The following is a 20,093-nucleotide window of genomic DNA, read 5'->3' as shown; positions in this document are numbered from 1 at the left end:
TTAAACACGAGGAGAAGACAGTGGTAGACAGGTGGGCCAGGGCAGATTAGGCCACCGTGGGCAAACTGGTCACAAAGTTCTGAGTCAGCCACTCATCGCTTGTGAAACCTGGGGAAAGTTGTTCATTTATGAATATAAGAGGAACAACTTCCATGTAATGAATGCTTGTTATGGGTAAGCCACTGTCTTCGTTTTTATGCCGCGGAGTCTTCAGATCAGCCAGGGAGGTGGAGGATGGGAGGGGGATTCTCTTATCTTTGTTGTAAAGAGGAGGAAATACGCTGCGGGCTGGGGTAGGGCTTGTATGAGCCATAATCAGGTCTGGAACTGTCTAGATAAAAAGCGTCAGCTGATCTCTTAGGATGTCTGTCTGCTCTAAAATCCAAATATGCTTCTTCACAGTTCTGAGGCCTCAGGACGCGGCAGTAGTCTTGTCCAATAGGGGCAGACGCGAGGACGCGTGGCAGGTAGCGCTGTCCCCCAATTCACCCCAGGGGAAACTGAGGCTAAAGAGAGGGCGGTGTCCTGTCCAGGTTCACACACAGGAAGAGCCAAACCGAGGCCCCCGCGCTGGCCCCCTCCTGAGCCACCGCCCACCCCGGAACAGGAGGGCAGCCTGCTCACGTCCTGATTCCTGGCAACAACATCGGCCCTTAAGTTCTGCCCGGGAGGTGAGGGAGAACAAAAAAAAAAAAAAAATGCGATCCGTAGTCAAGGAGACGTAGCCTGCACTCCTGATTGGCGCAGAACTCTAGCCTGGTCTCCTCCTCCTCCTCTTCGCTTGCCAGCTTCCAGAGCTCCGGAGGCCCCACCTCCCAAATGCCCGGCGGTGCCCGGCCTCCCCTGATCTCCACAACAGCGCCGTCATGGCTCCTCCTCCCTTTTTTCCCGGCACGTCTGCGCATGCCCAGGGCCCGCGCGCAGACCACTGGGAAGTCTCCTCGTGCATTCTGGGAAATGTAGTCCAAAGCCTGACGTGCTCAGAGAGCCAGCGACATTTGCGCCGTCAAGGTCCAATAGGCTGCAGACGACGCATTCATGTATCTTGGGAAATGTAGTTCCAGTGTTGGCGAAGACGCCACGCGGTGACAAACAGGGGTGAGCCGGTCCCCACGGCGAGGGCCAATGGGCAGCCGCCTTTGCCGCGATGCTTCCTGGGAGTTGTAGTTCGGCTGTGAGGCCGGTGCTTCATTGGGAGTTGTTGGGCTGAACGAGCGACTCGGAGTATGGGATTGGGGGAGGGGGACGGGGGGAGTTTGGCGCAAAGCCTGCTGGGGCATGGAGTCCCGGTGAGCTTTGTGCGCATGTGCGGGGAGGTGAGGGGGCTTGGGGGGCCTCGCCTGAGAGAGTGAGGTGAGCGAGGGGGGAAGGAGGGAGGGATCGGGTGGGGGCGGTTGGACGAGGGAGGGACCAGAGCTTGGACGGGAAGAGGGGCGCTGGGGGCCTCAGGAGGGAAAGATGGGAGACCTGCGGGGAGGGGAGGAGAAGGGGGCTGAGTGATGGGGGAGGGGCTGGGAGAGAGAACTAGAGGGGGAGGGACTTGGAGACGGGGAGGGGTGGATAGTGGGAGGGGGTCGTGGATCCTCGAGGTCCTGAACGCGGGAGAGAGAAGCTGAGGGAGAGGACGGGGGAGGGACAGGTGGGGGAGGGGAAGGGGACCCTAGAGAGGGTGGGCTGTGAGATGAAAGCTGAGTGGGAAGCTGGACCCTACAAAGGAGTCTGGGGGCGCTGGGACCGGACCCCTTCGGAAAGGTTTGCGGGAAGGGGCTTCCGGGGACGATGGTTATTGTTGTAACGTAGATACGGCGCAGGTGGCTCGTTTTGCGCGCTGCTTCTACAAGTGCAACTTTTACAGAGTTGTGAAATTCCTGACGATAAAGATCGTTGCTCTGTTTTGCTGCTTTCTCGGTGAGGAGCATCTGCCTTTTTAGCTTGTTACAAGGCATTATTACCTTCGGTAATATGTGTAAAGTGCTTAGAAACTCTGTTTATTGTCATCTGAAGTTGACCCCCGCCACCTCTACCCCATTCAGGATGGAGTCACCCTCGTCTGTATCCGATTTTAACGCCTATTCCAATGTATACTTAGCATTTTAATCTGCGTGCGTGTTCACAGCTGTGTCCCCTGGGCACCTCGCAGGGAAACTTCGACAAAGTAACCCTAAGTCTGACTGGACACTTACTAGCCAGGTGTAGTTCTCAGCATTTTTGTTCTCCTTCTATCACTTTACAGTCAACTAAGTGGAGATACAGGGTATTACAAAAGGTGCCTTGTACCTTATCCAAGGACACAGAGCTGGTAGGAGGCAGAGCTGGAATTTGCCCCAGAGCCTTTGTGCTGTAGGTAAATATTTGTCCAGTGGGCTAGCGGCTCTCAACCAGGAGTGGTTTTGTCCCCCAGGGGACATGTGGCAATGTCTGGAGACTTTTTTTTTTTTTTCCAACTGGGGAAGTGCTACTGGCATCTCATAAAAAGAGGCAGAGATGCTGGTAGACCTTGTATGTTGCACAGGATAGCCCCCCACAACACAAGTGCCATTAATGTCGAGGTTGGGAAACTCTGGAGTAGACAAACCGGTCTTTGTCGAGCACTTAGCCTTTGGAGGCTGCTTCTAACTCCTGCTCCCAGCAGCCTCTTGAGAGGAAGAAGCTCTTGTTAGTCCTGTGTCTCAGGTGGAGAAATGAAGCACAGAGGGGGTAAGTCATATGTCCACAGTCACACTGCTGATGAGTGGCAGAGCTGGAAGTTGAAGCCAGGCTCCACAGCCTCTTAGCCATGATATTAAGCCAGCATGCGTGGGTGCTGGCGCCGGGGTACTGGGTGGAACTTGTGTGGACTCTGGAGTCACATCTGGGTCCCATTTGTGGCTCCTTCACTCTCTGAGCATTTCCCTATGGTAAGAGGGGACCCATCTCCCCAGCTCACAGGTCTGTTGGGAAGGTTGGGTGGGGTAGCATGAGACACTAGCTACTCAGTGGCTGTCTTTGAGGCATCCGGGGTGCCTGGCTCTGGACTGGACAGTGCTTTGTGGACACAGACAGCTAGACAGCAGGGTTACAGCTGTTGAATGCACGTAGCACAGGGTGCTCATTGGATGGTAGGGTGGATTGACATGGTGGAATGCCCTTACTTAACAGCATGTGCTTTCTTGGGGGCAGGCCCTGTGCTGGATGGCCCCACGGACCCAGAGAAGAGCTGGACTTGGTCACTGCCCCAGAGAGCTCACTTTCTGGACAGCCCAGGGTGTAGTGACCTGTGATCACCTCTGAGATTGCAAACAGGGTCAGCTTGATGGCCTGTGGCCTTGCTCTCTGGCGGAAATTCTTCCTTAGTCCCAGAGGGATCTTTTTTATAGCAGAGCAGGCATTTGTGTGGCTTTTGAGACTTGGATCTGGCCTGGGTCTTCTGATAAGCCTTTCTGCCCGCTCCCAGGTTCATCAATCCTTAAATTGATGGATGGGTGGGGTGGGAGGTGAGGCTGTGGCCTGGCTGTGGAGCCAGAGAGATGTGGATGTGTGAGTCCAGGCTCTGCCACGTGTTAGCTCAGTGACTTTGGGTAAGACACCTCCCCTTGCTCCATCTGCAACTTGGTAGTAACACCAACGTCATGGGATTGATCAGCCTGTAAAGTTTATTTGAGTGCTAGCCAGAGGCTGGGGTTGGAATATGGCGTCTCTTGCCCGCATGGAGCTTGAATTGTAGTGAAGAAAGTCAGCACACAGATATCATAACACTAGATCTTGTTAAATGCTAAAAGAAAACTAATAAGGGTGATGTGTTAGCAATTGGGGGAAGGGCACGTGGGTGCAGCCTCGGAGGGGGTGATCTGAGGAGGCTCTCCAAGGGGGTAATAAGTGCATGGAGGCCTGAGTCATGAGAAGGAGTCAGGTAAGGAAAGATCTGGGGGGAAAGAGTGATCCAGCGGGAGGCAGCAGCAGGTGCAGAGGCCTTGCGGTGAGCCTTCAGTCCGAGAAGATAGAAAGTGAGCCAGACCGGGCACAGTGGCTCACTCCTGTAATCCCAGCACTTTGAGAGGCTGAGGTGGGAGGATCACTTGAGTCCAGGAGTTTGAGACCAGCCTGGGCAATATAGTGAGACCCTGTCTCTACAAAAAATATAAAAATTAGTTGGGTGTGTTGGTGCCTGCCTGTGGTCCCAGCTGCTCAGGAGGCTGAGCCAGGAGGATGGCTTGAGCCCAGGAGGTCATGCCACCGCTCCAGCCTGGGCGACAGAGAGAGACCCTGTCTTAAAAAAGGATCCATTGTGGCTGGAGTATAGAGAATCTGGGAGCGGGCAGAGATGAGAAAGTAGGGCTGGGCTGCATGGTCTCATGGCCATAGTAAGGAATTTAGGTTTTGAGCATCACAGGAAGCAGTTGGAGGGTGCTGAGCAAGGAAGTGACAGGGATTTATGGTGAAAAAGTTTTTGTGATCACTGTGGAGTGATTTGGATCTAGGTGGTGAGAACAGGCATCCACGGGTCTTATGGCAGCCGTCCCAGCAATGAGATGACGTCTGTGGTTAGTAACATGGCGGTCAGGAGCCCAGGCTTTGGTTGTATCAGGAGCAAAATTGTCTGAACACAGACTTCCTCTCAGACCTCACTGGCTAGAAGCAGATTATGTGCCCACCCACTGCCTTGTGGTCAAGGGGACTTTGCTGTAGTTGCTTATGATACAGGCCAAGCTGCTGTAATGAAGAGACCCCAAGTACAGGGCCCCAGATAGGATAGAACTGATTCTTTTCTCCCATAATACTCCAGAGGTGTTCTGGGGCAGGCTGGCACCTGAGCTCCATGGGGTCATCAGGGTCGCTCTGTCCTGATCTTCCAGTGCCCTTGAGGTCAGGGGCCGGCAATCTTTTCCTGTAAAGAGCCAGCGAGTAACTATCTTTGGCTCTGTGGACAGCCTTGCAGGCCACCCAGGCCCCGTCACAGCCACTCAGTAGCTCCAAGGCAGCCGTGGACAGTGCATGAGCAAGTGGGCGTGGATGTGTGCCAGTGAGACTTAAGTAAAACAGGCTGCAGGCCAGATTTGGCCCACCAGCTCAGAGACCACCGTTTCTCAAATGTTTTGAAGTCAGGACTCCTTTCTGCCTTCAAAATTACTGAAGACCCTAACATGCTTTTATTGATGGAGTCGTATCTATTGTTATGTATCATAGTAGAAACCGAAACAGAAAATTGTAAAGTATTTATTGATGCATTTAAAAATGGCAATCACGGCTGGGCGCAGTGGCTCACGCTGGTAATCCCAGCACTTTCGGAGGCCGAGGCAGGTGGATCACCTGAGGTCAGGAGTTTGAGACCAGCCTGGCCAACCTGGTGAAACCCCGTCTCTACTAAAAATACAAAAGTTATCCGGGCGTGGTAACGCGCGTCTATAATCCCAGCTACTTGGGAGGCTGAGGCAGGAGAGTCGCTTGACCCTGGGAGGCAGGGGTTGCAGTGAGCCAAGATTGCACCATTGCACTCCAGCCTGGGCAACAGAGCGAGACTCCGTCTCAAAACAAAAATTAAAAAAAAAAAAAAAATAGAGACAGGAGAGCTCGCTGCCTCTCTCTGTTCTCCGCCATGGGAGGACACAAAAGGAGGCCGTCCGCAGCCTGGAAGAGGTGCTCACCAGAACCCGACAGTGCTGGCACCCAGGTCGCAAATTCCCAGCGGAAGGGACTGGGACAGGCCGTCATAGCTGTCATAGCAGAGCACCATGGACCGAACTGCTTAAACAATGAGCTTATTTCTCAGTTTTGGGAGCAGGAAGCTCAGAATGCCATCATGGTCAGTTCCTGGTGAGGCCTCTGCCAGGCTGCAGGTGGCCTCCTTGCTGTGTGCTCCTGTTGGCAGAGATGGACAGAGTCCCGGTGTCCCTTCCTCTTATAAGGCCACAGCCCTATTGGGCCCAGCCCTTGTGACCTCAGTTAACCTTCATTACCAGCTAAAAGCTTCATCTCCAAATACGGTCACACTGGGGTGAGAGCTTCTACAGGTGAATTTTGGGGGACAAATTCAGGCCACAGCAGTTAGTTGGGGTGGCTTCTGAGTAGGCTGCAAAGTGTCTGCTCCCAGGGTGTGGGGTGCACGGCCCCACAAGTCCAGTGAGGGTGGTGCTGATGGTGACCCGCTGCTGCCAGGCCTGCTGCAAGCTCTTTCTGTGTTTTCTGGTTGAATCCTCAGGACAGGCTGCGGGAGGAGCTGGACTGAGGTACAGAGGCCGGGTTCCCAGGGCGGGACCCAGCCTGGACTTGACTCCCTGGGATCCCAGGAAGGGCACACACTTTCCTCACCACCCGTGAGCGCTGCCCCCTCACACAGACCTCTTTGCCCCCTGGGCCAGGCGGGGCAGGTGAGTGCTTTATCTTACAGGGGAAACCGAGGCACAGAGGCTGGGCCTATCCTGGGTACGTGGGAGGCTCAGAAGCACGGGTCCCAGGCCGGGTGCAGTGGCTCACGCCTGTAATTCCCAGCACTGTGGGAGGACGAGGTGAGCGGATCACCTGGGGTCAGGAGTTTGAGATCAGCCTGGCCAACATGGCAAAACCCCATCTCTACTAAAAATATAAAAATTAGTCAGGCGTGGTGGCGGGTGCCTATAATTCCAGCTACTCGGGAGGCCGAGGCAGGAGAACCGCCTGAACCCGGGAGCTGAGGTTGCAGTGAGCTGAGATCCGCCACTGCCCTCCAACCTGGAGGAAAGAGCGAAACTCCGTCTCAAAAAATAAAAAGTAAAAAGAAGAGCGTGGGTCCCATTGTGAGTCTGGGCACCACGGGCAGGGGTCTTGGCGGGCGGGGGTCTCACCGGCCCGTTCCCTGCAGGCGCTGCGGACCAGGAGGTCCCATGGAGGTGGCGGTGCCCGTGAAGCAGGAGGCCGAGGGCCTGGCGCTGGACTCCCCATGGCACCGCTTCCGCCGCTTCCACCTGGGCGACGCGCCGGGCCCGCGGGAGGCGCTGGGGCTGCTCCGCGCCCTGTGCCGGGACTGGCTGCGGCCCGAGGTGCACACCAAGGAGCAGATGCTGGAGCTGCTGGTGCTGGAGCAGTTCCTGAGCGCGCTGCCCGCCGACACGCAGGCCTGGGTGTGCAGCCGGCAGCCGCAGAGCGGGGAGGAGGCGGTGGCCCTGCTGGAGGAGCTCTGGGTGAGCCTGGCGGGACTGCAAGCGGGGAAGGGAGAGGGGAAGGTGCGGGGAAGGCACCAGGAAGCCCAGGGAGGAGCACCACTGAGCCCCTGAAAACCAGTGTGACCCGCGGTGGGGAGGCTGCGGTACAGCGTGGAGTCCACGTAAGGTACCCTCCATCCCCGCACCAGCTGCAAGGCAGGAGGGCCCCAAGACCCTGGCATACTTGCGAGTTCTCTAGAAGGACTCACAGCCATGTTCACGGTCACGGCTTATCAGAGAAGGACGTGCTGGAAGCAGCTGGGAAGAGGGCCAGGAAGGCTCCAGGGACCGCAGTTACCAGCTGTCCTCTCCCCGCACTCTGCCCGCACGCAGGGAGTGTTGCCAGCCAGGCACGCTTCTCAGACCGTGGTGTCCCGGGCTCTTACTGGGGACTCCTCCCCGCTCTGTGTGGCTGACCTCGGCCTCCAGCCCCTTGAAAGTCAAGGATACCCCCTGGCCCAAACTCTACCCCAAATTCATCTTGCTGTCGGGCTGGCCTGAGTCCCCCGGGCAGGCAGACCCTCCTCGTCATGCCTGAGGCTCCAAAGGCTCAGAGATGGCTTCCCAGGGGCGGAGGGCAAAGCCAGGCCTCTCTCTGGGCAGGTTTGGTTTCCTGACCACATAGCAGGCAAGGGCCGACTCACGTTCTGGGTGAAGTCTTAGTGCACAGCCACACCCATCCACTCACGTCACCTGGGGCTGACGCTTGCCACCGTGATGACCACAGAGGGCCCGAGGAGCTGGAGGCACTGACTGCCTGGCCCCGCCGGGGAAGCAGCCGGCCTGGCTTAGAGTCCTCTCCGGGGGGGGGGGGACGTGTTATGTGAGCTGCAGACGCCATCTTAAGTGTTCTAGTCAGCACGTTAAAAAAAGGCAGATTTACTTCATGGACCCCAATGTATTCAAAATACCGTCCTTTCAGTAGTGGCACTCTCCCATGGCTGGTGGCTGCTGTGTGGGGCCTGGGTGATGAGCAGTGGGCAGCCACGCAGAGACCTCTGAGAAGACTGGTCCAGGCCACGGGAGCAGCCAGTGCAAAGGCCCTGAGCCACCTCGAGCAGCAGAGGGGCCCTGAGTGAGGGGGTGTTTGTGGCCAGGCCCGAGCCCCCAGTGGCAGGAGGATGAAGAGTCAGTGATCGGGTGCTCCTCGTAAGTGCGTACCGAGTGCCTGCTGGGTGCTGAGATGTAGCAGCAGAGAGGTGGCATCTTGGTGAGGCAAAGCGAGCAAAGCCTTTCAGTCCACGGCAGCCAGGCATCCTTCCTTTCTTCCAGAGGGAGCAGCTCCTGTCAAGGCTGCCAGTGGCCTCATCCGTCTCCCTTCTCATGCGGCCTGACCAGCCCCCAAACACTACCCCCTCTTATTGTCTGGGATACAGCTCGCTGCTGCCTCTGCTCCCGCCTCCTAGCACCTCTGTGCTGGCTCTGGCTTCTCTATCCTCACCCTCCTTCCGGCTCATTGTTCCCGAAAGTGGGTTGTAACAAATCACAAACCCAGCAGCTTATAAATCACACAAGTCTGTTACAGTTCTGGAGGTCAGAAGTCCAAAATGGTTTGGTCTCATGGCCCAAAATCGAGGTGTCTGCAGGGCCACGTCCCTTCTCAAGGCTCCAAAATCAAGGCTCCTAGAGGCTGCCCGCATTCCTTGGTTCATGGCCCTTCCTCCGTCCTCAGAGTGCTGCACGCCGACCTCTGCTTCCATCCCCCATCACTCCTCTGACCTTGACCCGCCTAGGTCCCGTGGTCACTTCTTTCATTTATTTATTTATTTATTTTGCTTTAAGTTCTGGGATACATGTGCTGAACGTGCAGGTTTGTTACATGTGCCATGAAGGTTTGCTGCACATACCAACCTGTCATCTAGGTTTTAAGCCCCACATGCCTTAGGTGTTTGTCCTCATGCTCTCCCTCCCCTTCCACCACCCCCCGACAGGCCCTGGTGTGTGTGTTGTTCCCCTCCCTGTGTCCATGTGTTCTCACTGTCCAACTCCCACTTCTGAGTGAGAACATGTGGTATTTGGTTTTCTGTTCCTGTGTTAATTTGCTGAGGATGACGGCTTCCAGTTCATCCATGTCCCTGCAAAGGACATGAACTCATTCTTTTTCATTGCTGCATAGTATTCCATGGTGTACTGTGGTCACGTCTTAGGATGCCTGTGATGACATTGGGCTCGTCAGGATAGTTCAGGAGAGTTTCCCCACGTCAGTGCTTAACTCCCTCCCGTCCGCAGAGTCCTTGTTGCCCTGAGACAGCAAGTGACAGGTTCTGGGGATCAGACCATGTACATCTTTGGGGCCATTATTCTGTCTGCCACAGAGGCGAGGTGAACGCAAGGTGAAGTGGGGGTGGAATAGAACTAACATGGAATCCGTCAACCTCGGGCTTATGCCCTTTCCAGTTTCCATGACAGCTCAGAACAGGACCTGGCACATGGGTGCCGTCTAGGTAGATTTCAGCCACTGTTACTATGAGCTCATGCCATCTGTTTTGTTGGCATTAAAATGTTCTTTTAGGAAAAGATGGTAAAAGTAGGTGGTGGTTATTGTTGCTTTTAATGTATATATCTTGCAAAATAAAAAAAAAATCTTCCATTTGGGGATGCAGTGAGAGTTCTATTGGTTCAGTGAATCTAAAAGTTGGGAAATCACCAGGCTCCAGGGCCGTCGGGACTCTCCTGCGTTCTCTGCTTGCTCCGAGGTGAACCTCTCACTGTGGCTCTGGGATGTCTTTAGCATCTCTCTTGTATTTGTTACTCTCTCTTTTTAGTAAGAGCAGATCTCAGGCTCAGAGCCTTCTCCTATCAGTATCCACACGGACTGGAATAACACTGCTGTGAGTGATTGAATTTCCCATGACCTCTCTGTCTGGCACATGATACTGGCTTTCCATTTCCGGCAATGATACAACATGGTCTTAAGTCAGTGTTATTTTAGTTTTAGGTAAAAGTAAAGAAGAGTAATAAGAGCCCGGGCGATAGCCATTGTAGCTGACGGTGGTGTACAGACAGCTGACATCTGGGGGCGCTGCTGTGGATTGGGGTTTCTTGACATCTGGTCTGTGGGTCCTCCCCTGTCCTCAGAGTTTTCACCGAGACATTGCCGGATGAGAAAGAGAGGACAGCTGAGGAGAGGCTCCTGTGCTGGTAGAAAGTGGTAGAGCTCACCTGGAAACTTTTAAAAAATACTGTCGGCCAGGCACAGTGGCTCACACCTGTCATCCCAGCACTTTGGGAGGCCAAGGTGGGCAGCTCACCTGAGGTCAGGAGTTCGAGACCAGCCTGGCCAACATGGCAAAACTGCATCTCTACTAAAAATACAAAAATCAGCTGGGCGTGGTGGTGTGTGCCTGTAATCTCAGCTACTCAGAAGGCTGAGGCAGGAGAATCGCTTGAACCTAGGAGCTGGAGATTGCAGTGAGCCAAAGATTGCACCACTGCACTCCAGCCTGGGCGACAGAGTGAGACTCTGTCTCAAAAAAAGAAAAAATACTGTTGCCAGGATTTTACTCTTAGATTTGAAGTTGTGGTTATGAGGTGAGTGGGGCCTCAGCTTCAGTAATTTTTTAACTGAATGTCTCCATTCTCCTGTTGAAGGACATTTGGGTTGATTCCAGGGTTTTGTTTTTTTTTTTAATAGAGCTGGTTTACGTCTCTGAATAGGTTTCTGTGTGAATACACGTTAACATTTATCTAGGGTAAGCGCCCAGGAGTGCGGTTGCTGGGTTGCGTGACGTCTTAGTCTGTTTGGGCTGCTGTAGCAAGGTACCATAGGGTGCTGCCTGAAAACAACGGGAATGTGTTTCTCACAGTTCTGCAGGCTGGGGAGTTTGAGATCAAGGCCAGCTCAGTGTTTGGTGAGGGCCTCCTGCTAGTTCACAGATGGTGGCTTCCTGCTGTGTCCTCACAGGGCAGAAGGGGTGAGGGGTCTCTCTGGGGTCTCTTCTAGAAGGGCACTAATCCCATCCGCGAGGGCTCCCCCTTCATGACCTAATCACCTCCCAAAGGCCCCACGTAATCTCATTACCTTCAGGGTTAGGATTTCAGCATAAGAATTTGAGAAGCACACAAACATTTGGTCTGTAGCAAAGTCTTCTGTCCATTTTCAGACTGGATTATTTTCTTGCCCTTGAGATTCGTTCATGTTATTCTGGATGCATCCTTTGCCAGCTAGTAGACTTTCACATTTTTTTAAAAAGTGCCTCCTGACCTGTGTGAGCCACCGGAGTTGGGGACCACCAATAAGAGAGAGCCCATCATTCAGGAGGGGGCAGACTCTTCCATTTGGGGGAGAACGGGACATTTGGGAATCACGGGCTCCATGGTTCTAAGGATTCTTCCCATCTCCTCAGAGTCTAGGGGACTTAGAGAAATATATAGCCTTCTTGGCTACGTTGGCCTTGTCAAGTTTGTTTATGACTTTTTTATGGTATGTCTAGCCTCAGCTGGAATGTAGTCTCATATAGTCTCCTGTGGGTTGGGGCCTTGTCTTTTGTTCAGTGATGTGTCCCTGGAGCTCAGGATGGTGCTGGGCATAGTAGGTGCTACAAAAATACTCATTGAGGAATGGCTAACCCTTCCCAGCCTCCTCTTGTCCTGCTGTGGAGGGAATGGCTAACCCTTCCCAGCCTCCTCTTGTCCTGCTGTGGAGGGAATGGCTAACCGTTCCTAGCCTCCTCTTGTCCTGCTTTGATATACAGGGTTTGACAGGAAGACCAGGGTATGGTCAGCTTCCTCACTTCTGTGGAGAGAGAATCTGATCTGCCCAGAAAGATTGAATGACCTGGCTGTAGTCACTCAGCATCTGGCCTCAGGCACACAATAGCGAAAGGGGATAGTTTGAGACGGATGGGGGCAGGGCGTCTGCCAAGGGGGGAAATGCAGAGAAAAGCCAGTGGGGTAGGCCTGGGAGGTGGGGAGAGGCAGCTCCAGCCAGTACCTGGTTAGCTTGACAGGAAATGCCCCAGTCAGCCTGCGTCTCAGGTCGGAATTGAAGGGGAGGCCCTGGGGCTCCAGAGGCAGCTGGGAGCACAGGAAAATAGCGGAGGGTAGCTGTTCAATGTAAAAGCCAAACTTAGCAGATTAGCAGAGGACAGGTTGATAATCAAGCCCCAAACTCAATATTTGAAAAGAATGGTAGAATAGTGCAAACCTTCAGCAAGTTGACTAGGAGGAAAACAAGAAACGGCACAAACACTGATGGTGGAAGCAAGCAAAGCTGGGGATGGAGTGGATTTGACAGCCGTTGAGAACACCGCGTTCAACGTACACAATGCATTCGAAGTCCTAGATGAAATGGACAGTTTTCTAGGAAAATATAAATCACCAGCACATGCTCATGATGTAGTGGCAGATGTGAGAGTCTGGAAACCAGAGAGGGGAGATCAAAAGGTGACGAAAGACTTTGGCGTGTAGAAGGCGCCGGGTTCCAGCACTTTACATGAAGGCGCTGGGCTCCAGCACTTTATGTGTAAGTTGTACCAGGCCTCCAAGGAACTGATCATTCTCATCTGTTCTTTTTTTTGAGGCGGAGTCTCACTCTGTCACCCAGGCTGGAGTGCAGTGGCGTGGTCTCGGCTCACTGCAACCTCTGCCTCCCATGCTCAAGCAATTCTCCTGCCTCAGCATCCCAAGTAGCTGGGATTACAGGTGCATGTTACCATGCCCGGCTAATTTTTTTGTGTTTTCAGGAGAGACGGGGTTTCACCATGTTGGCCAGGCTGGTCTCAAACTCCTGCCCTTGTGATCCACCCGCCTCAGCCTCCCAAAGTGCTGGGATTACAGGCATGAGCCACCATGCCAGCTTCATCTTCTCATCTTTTACACAAACTTCCAGAACACAGGGAAGGTGTTCCTCCGCTCATTGGCAAGGCTGCCACCCCCACCCCCACCCACCTAACAGGACAAGGACAGCACAGGAAAAGAAGGTTGCAGCCAGTCTCATGGGACCCTCAGCAGAACATTGGCAGCTTGATTCCGCAGTGGGTAGATAGACTGATGTGCTGGGGCAGGTGGAGCTTAGCCCAGATACACGAGGATGCTTCGTCCTTAGGGGATCCTCAATAGAACATCAGCGGCTTGATCCCGCAGTGGGTGGACAGGCCTATGCACTGGGGCAGGTGGAGCTTAGCCCAGACACACGAGGATGCTCCATCCTTAAGAAGTCTCTCAGTTAAAGTACACAGACTTCAAAGCCGACCAGAGTCTCTCAGTTAAAGTACACAGACTTCAAAGCTGGATATGAGTCCTGCCTCCGCCTCTTCCAAGCTGGGTGACCTTGGACGCATGTCTGGGATTCTCGGAACCTTGGCTTCCTCAGCTGCAATTTTGGAATCTCGATTCCTGAGCCCTCCAGGGATGGGTGTAAGGAGGGCTCCATCAGGCAGTGTGTTCCTGGCTGTGCCACACTGGCTCAGTCAGTCACACACAGGGTCACAGCTTATTACAGAGAAAGGACACAGATGACAACCAGCCAAGGGAAGAGATGCGTGGAACGGGTGGAGGAAGGCTCTGTGCTCGGAGCTCCCAACTGTCCTCCCGCCGTGGAGTGTGGACGGCGCTAACTCCTCCCGGCAATAACGTGTGACAACCTGCAGGGGGTGCTGCTGGCCAGGGACGCTCCCCTGAGCTCGGCGCTCTGGGTGTCTGTTGGGGTTGTGTGTAGATACGCTGACCTTCGTCTCCATGCCCGGCAGAGACCAAGCTGATGCACGTGGCCCAGACCCCCAACCCTGAGTCACGCTGTTGGCTTCGCCCACCCGGGTGGCCCAGGGCCCCAGGTGAGCAGACCCTGCCATCAGGCAGTGTGTTCTAGGGGCACAGAGGTGACCCTCCCTGGAGCCAAGGGCAGAGGCCAGACCTCTCTGGACAGGGCTGATCCTCACCGCACAGCAGCAGTGTCTCGTCCAGTCTCCACGCAGCCTGCAGGGTCCGTCCTGGGTACTGGTGTCATCTCAGGGAAGGGAAGCAGCTTGCCCGAGGTGACACAGCTGGTTCAGGGGCAGGGGGATCTGTGGAAAAAACGCACTCAAAGTATCTTTTTCTATTCTCAGCATCAGTGACCACAGAAGACGTCTGTGACCAAATGTTGGAGGGGGTGTCCCCTCACATACCGAGCAACCAATCAACTCTGCAGCAGACGCAAGCTGGGTGTCCTCTAATGCATTTCCAACACGGTCTCCCTGGAGACAGCGCCAGATCCCACAGGTTGAGGGCTCACATCCCAAGACTGGCCCCCCATTTCTGATGCCAGTCACAAGCCCCAGGTTATTTCATCTGTGCTTCCAACTGACGGGCTGTAAATCAGGCTCCCACAGCCCCTCCTCTGGTTCCGTTAATTTGCTAGTGTGCTCACAGAACCAGGGAAACATGTTTACCGATTTATTGCAAAGGAGATTTTAAAGGATACCAGTGAACAGCCAGCTGGAGAGCCACGTACGGTGAGGTCTGGAAGGGTTCCAAGCGCAGGGGCCTCTGTCGCTGTGGACTTGGGATTCACCATCTCCCGGCATGTGGGTGAGGTCTAGTTTACCTTGCTGTCCACCTCCACGAGTTCAGCTTTCTGGAAGCTCCCTGAACCCTGTCCTTTGGGCCTTTTATGGAGACTTGGTTGAGAGGCATAATTGAAGCGTGGACAGCCATGTAGAAATGCGACTGGATAAAACGGGTGTGATCGAATCCGAGTAGACCGAGCGGGGAAACCTCGCAAGGCCTGTGTGTTCAGACCCTTCTTGGCCCCCTTGTTCAGCTTTCTTTCCTCCAGGGTAGGGGCAGGACCCCTTCTGAAGGGGGGTGTTATGACCCACAGTCAGACAAATTAGGTCAGAAAAATTTTTTATGGCCAGAGGTGGGGGAAGATTGAAGTATATTTTTAGTTTTTAAGGCCTGCCTTGCAGAGAAAGAAGAGCAGGTAAAAGTGGCACAGAAGGTCAGGGAGAGACTCTTTTTCTGAGGCCTAAAGCTTCCCAGCCTTAGAACAAGACCGTAACAAGGGCTGTGGGAGTCACGAGCTGGGAGCCCTGGACAGAACCCAATGTATACGCATCATAAAATCACAGGGAGGATTAGGATCCCGGGGCTGCTCCATGCTCCCCGCTTCTGTGTGCCTGTCCCTGCAAGGCGCACCTGTCCCCGCATGGGTGTGCCCTGGATGTCTCTTCCTGTGGACGATGCCTGGCCAGCGTCCCCTGTCTCTGGGATCTCAAACCAGGAAGTTCCCAGAGGAATGGGTGGATCTCAGGCTTTTCTGTGCCCAAGATCTCCGGGAGAACCCTCTGCTGGCACGGCTTCCTGGGCTCCACTGTCAGGTGTGTCAACCCCGGTGCCCTTGAGCTGAGGCCAGGACGGCACCCCTGCCCAGCCTCTGCCTGTGGCCGACACCACACAAGGTTCATGGGAGCCCCACCAAGGGCCAAGGAGCTGGAGGGTGGTCCAGGGTGGTGCTCTGGGCCCGAGTGAGACTGTGCTGTTCTGACTCTCCGACAGGCCCCAGAGCCCATCACGGTCCCTCAGCCAGGTTGGGAGGCACCTAGGATCTAGTCAGCGTTGTGCCAAGCCCTCATCCGCATGCCTCAGCCGCCTGAGTCACTGGGATTACAGTCATGAGCCACCAGGCCCATGCTCTTGTATCTTGACCCCCTTCTTTAGGAAACGTTTTCTTGTCTGTCAGAGTGAGGGTGGGTGGTTTGCCCCTGCCGCTTTGCTTTTTTTTTTTTTTTTTTTTTGAGACAGAGTCTCACTCTGTTGCCCAGGCTGGAGTGCAGTGGCGTGATCTCGGCTCACTGCAACCTCCACCTCCGGGGTTCAAGTGATTCTCCTGCCTCAGCGTCCGGAGTAGCTTTGATTACAGGTGCATGGCACCACGCCCAGCTAATTTTTGTATCTTTAGTAGAGACAGGATTTCACCATGTTGGCCGAGCTGGTCTCAAACTCCTCACCTTGTGATTCGCCTGCCTCAGCCTCCCAAAGTGCTGGGATTACAGGCATGAGCCACCTCGCCTGGCCTAGGCATTGCTAATTTTCACACCAACGATTGCTTTATGATGCAGGTACTCATCTGGCCAAAAATATTTGAAACGGGGAAAAGGTGTGGTATGTGGCTTAGCTGTCATTGGCACCAGAAGAATTCTCATCCCCTTCCCTTGGGGACGTGGTTTTGAGGAATGATGTAGTAGGGCAAAGAAACCACAACCAGAGTTGGACTGAAACTTTTTAAATTTTTGGTCTTCCTAGCTGGTGCCATCCTGCTTGGCAGCTGTTCTGCCTTTTCACACCGAGAAAAATTGTTTCTGAACTTAGTTTACTTTTTTCCCAAGTTAAAAGTAGCATGTATATTCTGCATTTTGTTAAGGAGCTTGCACTTTATCCAAAGGGCAGGATGAAGCTGATCTGAGACAGGTGTATTAGTTATTTCTTGCTTCCTGACAAGTCACCCGAAACTCAGGGGTGTAAAACAGTAACATCTGTCAGCTCAGAAAGCCTCTGTGGGTCAGGAGTCTGCGAGTGGCTTGGGCACGCGGACCTGGCCCAGGGTCTCCTGTGAGGTCACAGTGCAGTGTTGGCCAGGCTGTCATTTGAAGGTTGGTGGCTTCAAGATGGCTCCCTGGCAGGAGGCCTTGGTCCTCACCTGTGGGCCTCTCTGTGGGGCGGCTTCAGTGTCGCCCAGCATGACTGTGGCTTCCCCCCTGCAGGGATGGGATTGCACAGCTGGTCGACGGTGGTGGGGAGAGGGAGAAATAGAGGCCCTCGCTCAGGTTTCTGAGTTCAAAACTGCGCTCTCATTTCAGGGGCCAGCAGCCTCCCCCAATGGGTCGTCAGCAACGAGGGTGCCTCAGGATGTGACGCAGGGCCCCAGGGCCACAGGTGGAAAGGAGGACAGCGGGATGATTCCCTTAGGTGAGCCGCTGGCCTCCCTGGTTCTCCCTGCCAGCCCCCAGCACCAGGGAGGGGGTTCAGTGAACGATCCTGGCACCAGGACAAGGACAGACTTGGACCCCAGCCCTTGAGGAGCCCCAGGGTTCGGACCCAAGGAGCAGGCATTGGGGGTATGGGTGGGCCTTGGGGTTGGAGGTTCATCCATGCATCCATCCATCCATGCACCCATCTAGCTATCATCCACCCTCCACCTATCCATTCCTCTATCATATACCCACCCATTCACCCATCCATCCCTCTATCATTCGCCCAGGCATCCATCCATCCTTCACATGTTCCCCCTTATACCAATCCCACCATCCCTCTGTCATCCATCCATCATCACCCATCTATCCATGACCCACCCATCCATCCATCTACCCATCCACCCATGCACCCACCCATCCATCATCTGTACATTCATCCACCCATCATCCATCCATCCCTCCATCATCTATCCATCATCCACCCATGCATTCATCTACGCATCCATCACCCACCCATCCATCTACCCATTCACTCACACACCCACCCATCCATCATCTGGACATTCATCCACCCATCATCCACCCACACATTCTTCATCTACTCATTCATCATCCAGCCAGCCATCATCTATTATGTATTGGGCATTGACTGTATGCCAGGCACTACTAGGTACCGGGACACAGGTATGAATAAGAAGCCCACAGCCCAGCCCTCTTCCCACCCCAGTGGTTTCTGCCTTTAAGCGTTCCCTCCCTGCCTCCACCCCAGCCTGTGCTGTCCTTGCCCCGCCCTCGTGCCGATCCAGATGCTGACTCTGTTTCTTTTCCCAGCAGGCACCGCCCCTGGGGCTGAGGGGCCGGCGCCTGGGGACTCCCAGGCTGTGCGCCCCTACAAGCAGGAGCCCAGCAGCCCCCCGCTGGCGCCCGGCCTGCCCGCCTTCCTGGCGGCCCCGGGCACCACGTCCTGCCCCGAGTGCGGCAAAACGTCCCTGAAACCAGCTCACCTGCTGCGCCACCGGCAGAGCCACTCGGGCGAGAAGCCGCACGCCTGCCCTGAGTGCGGGAAGGCCTTTCGGCGCAAGGAGCACCTGCGGCGCCACCGCGACACGCACCCCGGCAGCCCTGGGCCCGCGCTGCGCCCTCTGCCCGCCCGTGAGAAGCCCCACGCGTGCTGCGAGTGTGGCAAGACCTTCTACTGGCGCGAGCACCTGGTGCGCCACCGCAAGACGCACTCGGGAGCGCGGCCCTTTGCCTGCTGGGAGTGTGGCAAGGGCTTCGGGCGCCGCGAGCACGTACTGCGCCACCAGCGCATCCATGGCCGGGCAGCGGCCAGCGCGCAGGGGGCGGTAGCTCCGGGCCCCGATGGTGGAGGCCCCTTCCCGCCCTGGCCCTTGGGTTAGCTGCCTCCTGGCCCGCGCCGCCTCCCGCCCTTGGTGCTGCCCCCGGGCCGTCCCTCCTCTCTCCCTGCGCCACTTGGCCTCTTCCCCTCCTCCTTCCCTCCCGTTGCCCTCCTCCACCTGCGCCTCCCTTGTCTGAACTTCCCAACGCCTTCCTCTTTATTCCTTTCCAACTCCTTTTCCCCCAAATTTCACTTTCCTTCTCAGGTCTCACCCCAGCCCCCCCTTCTCCCTGATTTCCCGGCCTCTCTCGCTGTGTGAAGGGGCCTCTCCCTAATGTCTCCTCCTTCCCCCCCTTCTCTCTCCTGCGGCCCAGCCTCCCTTTCCCTCGTCCATTCCTCTCTCCCCGCCCTTTTCCTGCCTGAAGAGCAGAGGTGAGGACCTGGGACCCCTGAGGGGCAGGCGAGGAGGAGCTCGGGCGCAGGTCAGGCCCCCTTGATGAAGCGGAGGCTAAAGGAAAGGGGTCTGGGTCTTGTCCCTAGGAATTCTCCCGCAGGACGGATTGGGGGTCAGGGGGAGGCAGCGGGTGATGGCTCTGACAAGCTGAACCCAGGACCTGGCTGTGGTCTCCTTGGTCTCGCTGCCCCCTGTGACCCTAAGGCATGGGATGGACAGAGATGCCTGCCCCCGTGAAGCTGGTTGGGGAGGGCAGTTCACCAGCATCCATAGAGTAATAAAGTCACTGTGTGTAGACCCGGAGTCTGAGCTCTGTCTGGACTCTGTCCGGCACAGCCACCCTCCCAGGGCCGAGCGTCTGGGGTGCCCGGGGCTTCTGGGGTCGGCTGTCTTGGCTCCCACCGCAGACTCTCTTGGCATGAGGTACAGCCTGTGCCGGGCTGCGAGGGCATCTGGGAACAGCCACCTGGACGGTCCAGTGCACATCACTGGAGCCTAGGTCTGCCTTCAAGACTCACAGTGCAGGGAAGGGTTTAGGTGCCAGGCTGTCCAGGAAGGGCAAGTGACCACAGGTCTCAGCACCCACCTCCTAAAACGGGACTAGTAGTAATGCCCCTCCTGGAAAGGGGCTGTTTTGGAAATTAAATAAGGCTGGGTGCAGTGGCTCATACCTGAAATCGCAGCACTTTGGGAGGCTCAGGTGGGTGGATCACTTGAGCTCAGGAGTTCAAGACCAGCTCGGCTAACATGCTGAAACCCCGACTCTACTAAAAATACAAACATTAGCCAGGCACCATGGTGGACACCTGTAATCCCAGCTACTCTGGAGGCTGAGGTGGGAGGATCACTTGAACCCAGGAGGCGGAGGTTGCAGTGAGCTGAGATGGCGCCACTGCCCTACTCCAGCCTGGGCAACACAGCGAGACTTCGTCTCAAAACAAAAAATAAGGTAATGAATGCAGAATACTTACGGGAACTTGGTGCGTGATCTCGGCGCGTTGGTTTCACACTGAGGTGCATGTTAAGGATGTTACCATGCCCACTGTGTGGGGGAGAAGACGGGCTGGGGAAGCTGTGTCGTCTGCTGCAGACTCTCAGGAAGTGACTAAGAGGCATGAGAGGGAGTAAGAGGTGGTGTCAGGCCAGGGTCTGAGGACGGGGTTCTGATAACAGCAAACACAGAGTGAGTCTGGTGGGCCATACCTTTTTAAAATCCAGCTTGTTTATCATCATAACCAACCGATGAGGCATGC

General features: G+C 55.3%; 1 protein-coding gene across 8 annotated transcripts; it reads left to right on the top strand.

The window, feature by feature from the left end:
* Positions 1-1,000: 1,000 nt before the first annotated feature.
* ZNF444 (zinc finger protein 444) lies at positions 1,001-19,143 on the top strand. 8 transcript variants are annotated; one of them, XM_063615379.1, is made up of 5 exons: positions 1,001-1,098; positions 6,176-6,344; positions 6,815-7,133; positions 16,934-17,042; positions 17,882-19,143. In XM_063615379.1, the coding sequence occupies exons 3-5, from the start codon at positions 6,837-6,839 to the stop codon at positions 18,445-18,447; spliced, it is 972 nt and encodes a 323-aa protein (XP_063471449.1). In that variant the 5' UTR covers positions 1,001-1,098; positions 6,176-6,344; positions 6,815-6,836; the 3' UTR covers positions 18,448-19,143. The 8 variants fall into 8 exon arrangements, with proteins under 8 accessions (XP_063471449.1, XP_063471448.1, XP_055092981.1 ...); XM_063615378.1 differs by having other exon boundaries at positions 1,010-1,098; positions 17,879-19,143; XM_055237006.2 differs by lacking the exon at positions 1,001-1,098 and adding an exon at positions 1,251-1,353.
* Positions 19,144-20,093: the final 950 nt, after the last annotated feature.

The sequence above is a fragment of the Symphalangus syndactylus genome, chromosome 13, assembly GCF_028878055.3.
Source record: "Symphalangus syndactylus isolate Jambi chromosome 13, NHGRI_mSymSyn1-v2.1_pri, whole genome shotgun sequence".
Lineage (NCBI taxonomy): Eukaryota > Metazoa > Chordata > Mammalia > Primates > Hylobatidae > Symphalangus > Symphalangus syndactylus.
This window is presented reverse-complemented; position numbering and strand designations above follow the sequence as displayed.